Below are 3,402 nucleotides of genomic sequence, written 5' to 3' on the forward strand. Positions count from 1 at the left end.
CCATCGTGCCCGACCACATCGTCTGGTCCCTGTTCAACACGCTGTTCTTCAATGTCTGCTGCCTGGGCTTTGTGGCGTTCGCTTTCTCCGTGAAGGTGAGTAGGTGCTTGTGAGCCCCCAGGGGTCCTCCTGCCCATGTGGCTCTGGGAGTGGGGAGCCCTTGGGTGTGTGCACATGTTCTTGTACAGGTCACAGCGAGTATGTACCAGGTGCACGGGGATGGCAGCGTCACCATTGGTCCCCAGGACTCAAAGCAATTACCTACTGCTCATCCCAGGCACCAGTTCTCTCAGAAAGAACAAAGGGACTCCCACACCCTGACCCCTGGTGGGGTGAGGCCAGCAGAGGGGTCAGGACAGGGGAAGGAGGTGCCCTTGGAACCCCTGGAGAGGCTTAGAGGCTCTGAGGGAGGGAGGGATCCCCGTGACCATGACCTGCCCAGGCTCCAGGAAACAGGCAGAGGAGGGTCCTGATCTGGCTGAAGGGCAGGGGGAGGGGCTCTGGGCAGGGACCAGCAGGGGAGGACCTGAGTCACAGCAGCTGGCTCTGCCCAGGCCCCACTCCAGGGCCCCCTCACCACCTCTTCTCCCCCAGTCTAGGGACCGGAAGAGCGTGCGCCACATGGTTGGGGCCCAGAGCTACACGTCCACAGCGAAGAAACTGAACATCGTGGCCCTGGTCTTTAGCCTCATTCTGGTCATCATTTTAATTGTAATTAAGGCAACCACCAGGCTGTAACTATTCAGTACAGTTGTTATGAAGTCATGAAGACTTAGGAAGCTTCTGGAGGCTGCCTATAGCCTGAGGTTGTCACCTCTTCACAGCTGTTCCTATGCACTTGTGTCCCCAACTGAATGCAATAAAGGACACGCACCTGACAACGTCGTGCTTTCACCTGGGGAGGGGTCCTGAGAGAGTCCCAGGCTGCCCCTGGGGCTGAGCCCACCCCACACCCCGCCCCACCTGTCTGCTGCCCTGGCAGTGGGGTGGAGCTCGTCCTTGGGTCTTACCTGCTCTTGGCCCCCAGCTGGGGCAAGAAAGGGAAAAGTTAGGGGTGGGGGTCTCTCCTTCCCTGAGGTCTGAGCCCCAACCCAGGATGGGAGCATTTGAGGTACAGAGTCCTGGTCCAGAGGACCCTCAGGCCCCAGGCCCCCCCATCAATGCGAGGACTTCAGGGGACAGGACTCTGGGAGTCCACAGACCATCTGGTGAGGCAGCCCCAGGTTTCCCGTTTCTTCAGGTGGAAGAGAAACTCAGCCCTGAGCTGGAAATAAGCTCCAAACGTGGTTCTCTCCCTGGGGGACCCTTCCTGGGCACTGGAAAGGAGGCCAGAAACCAGGAACATCTGAGAAAGGGCTGGACCCCCCTCAGAGCAGCAAGCAGGTGGGCCAGGGGGGCTGTGGGCTCAGCCTCAGGGGCAGGCTGGGCAGTCAGCAGGGACCTCGGCCCAGGAAACGTCCACATTGTCACATCCAAGTGCACTTTATTGGGTTCGCTGGGTTCAGCTCCTTCCGTACACAGTGCTGTGTGAAGGGGTGGGGGGTGGGGGCAGAGCCGGGAGGGGGTGGAGACGTGGTCCCCCTCCTGTGTTAAGGGCAACACCTAGTAGCCTCCGAGGCTGTGCTTGGCCTGTGTTATTGCATGGATGACTGCCGGCAATAACAACACCAGAAAGACAATGAATCCGATGGTCCCAAGGAGGCCCAGGACCAGTGTCAAGATGTTCAGGCACTTGGCAGTGGACGCGTAGCTCCGGGCCCCAATCAGGTCACCCACCATCTTCCGGTCCCTAGACTGGGGGAGAAGAGATGGTGAGGTGAGGGGGGCCTGGAGTGGGGCCTGGGCAGAGCCAGCTGCTGTGACTCAGGTCCTCCCCTGCTGGCCCCTGCCCAGAGCCCCTCCCCCTGCCCTTCAGCCAGATCAGGACCCTCCTCTGCCTGTTCCCTGGAGCCTGGGCAGGTCATGGTCACGGGGATCCCTCCCTCCCTCAGAGCCTCTCAGCCTCTCCAGGGGTTCCAAGGGCACCTCCTTCCCCTGTCCTGACCCCCCTGCTGGCCTCACCCCACCAGGGGTCAGGGTGTGGGAGTCCCTTTGTTCTTTCTGAGAGAACTGGTGCCTGGGATGAACAGTAGGTAATTGCTTTGAGTCCTGGGGACCAATGGTGACCCTGCCACCCCCGTGCACCCAGTAGAGACTCACTGTGAGTTTTACACGCACATGTACACACCCACATGCAATAACTCCCGGTCCCCAGAGCCACGTGGGCAGGAGGACCCCCCGGGGCTCACAAGCACCTACTCACCTTCACGGAGAAAGCGAACGCCACGAAGCCCAGGCAGCAGACATTGAAGAACAGCGTGTTGAACAGGGACCAGACGACATGGTCGGGCACGATGGTCTCAGGCTGGATGTTGACCACGGTGGACATCACGGCTCCTGGGCCCTGGGGTGACCCCATGATGGCCACCTCGTGTTCCTCCTTGATCATCTCTGGCTTTGGGGAGCAGGTGTGGTCTCAAGGCAAGAAGGTGGAAGCTTCCTGAAGCAGAGCCCTGAGCAGGGTGCTTTTAGGTGCAGGGACAGTGCTGTGGGCTCCTCCCTTTCCGGGGTACTTCTGATATCTCACAAGTATCTATTTCCTGCAGTTAGTGGGTTGTGAATAGGGTGGTACCAGGGAGAGTTGAGGAAACGAGTGTGTGGTAGAGGTTCATGGGCCCTGCTCTCCAGGGTGGACCCAGCGCCGCTCTGCTCCCGCTCGGGCAAGGGGCCCTGCCCAGGTGAACAACACGGGGCCCTGGGTTCCGTCCTCGCGGGGAGATCTCCTCAGCTAATACTTAATCAGCATGGGCATGTAGGTTGTCTTGGTCCTATTTTTTATTTTAAATTTAAATTTTACTTTTTTCCCTGGCGGAGGTCGTCACAGTGGATCTGTGACCTGCGTGGTCACCAGCACCAGATGGGGCTGGTCACAGCTGCTGCACCTGTCTCAGACCTGGTCGGAGAGTCTATCCACAGTCCAGCGTCCGCTCTGAGGGCAGCCTCTTGAACGTGCAGGCGGCTGTGACGCTGCAGTCTGGAACCACCGACCACAGTCGGCATGTGTGGCTCCGTGGACACGGCTTGGCCCTGCAGAAAGGGGAACCATTTGGAAGAGCGCAGGTGGACCCAGAGGGCATCGCACTGTGTGGCATAAGCCAGAGAAGACTAAAGTCATGCGAGCCCACTTACTGGGGACTCTGACAGAGAAAAGAGAAGAGGACTCAGAGATGTGGAGAGAGGGCAGGGGGTGGGGGCAGGTGAGCAAGGTGAAGGGGTACGAAGCACTCGTTGGGGGTGCCAAAAAGAGTCATGGGGTGTCAGGTGCAGCCCAGGGAACAGTCAGTCCTGTGGGCACCATGGATG

General features: G+C 59.5%; 2 protein-coding genes across 2 annotated transcripts; one reads left to right on the forward strand and one right to left on the reverse strand.

The window, feature by feature from the left end:
- Positions 1–5: 5 nt before the first annotated feature.
- LOC118985816 (interferon-induced transmembrane protein 2-like) lies at positions 6–878 on the forward strand (the record flags this gene model as incomplete). Its single annotated transcript, XM_037044679.1, has 2 exons — positions 6–95; positions 595–878. Coding segments are annotated over 2 exons (234 nt in total), but the record flags the coding sequence as incomplete, so codon positions are not given.
- Positions 879–1,463: 585 nt separating this feature from the next.
- On the reverse strand, positions 1,464–2,643 carry LOC118985827 (interferon-induced transmembrane protein 1-like). Its single transcript, XM_037044682.1, has 2 exons — positions 2,303–2,643; positions 1,464–1,794 (listed from the first exon to the last, which is right to left on the reverse strand). The coding sequence occupies exons 1-2, from the start codon at positions 2,486–2,488 to the stop codon at positions 1,603–1,605; spliced, it is 378 nt and encodes a 125-aa protein (XP_036900577.1). The 5' UTR covers positions 2,489–2,643; the 3' UTR covers positions 1,464–1,602.
- Between the last annotated feature and the right edge of the window lie 759 nt (positions 2,644–3,402).

This window comes from Sturnira hondurensis, unplaced genomic scaffold (assembly GCF_014824575.4).
Source record: "Sturnira hondurensis isolate 20B ecotype Veracruz unplaced genomic scaffold, ASM1482457v3 Scaffold0000720, whole genome shotgun sequence".
NCBI classification, from domain to species: Eukaryota; Metazoa; Chordata; class Mammalia; order Chiroptera; family Phyllostomidae; genus Sturnira; species Sturnira hondurensis.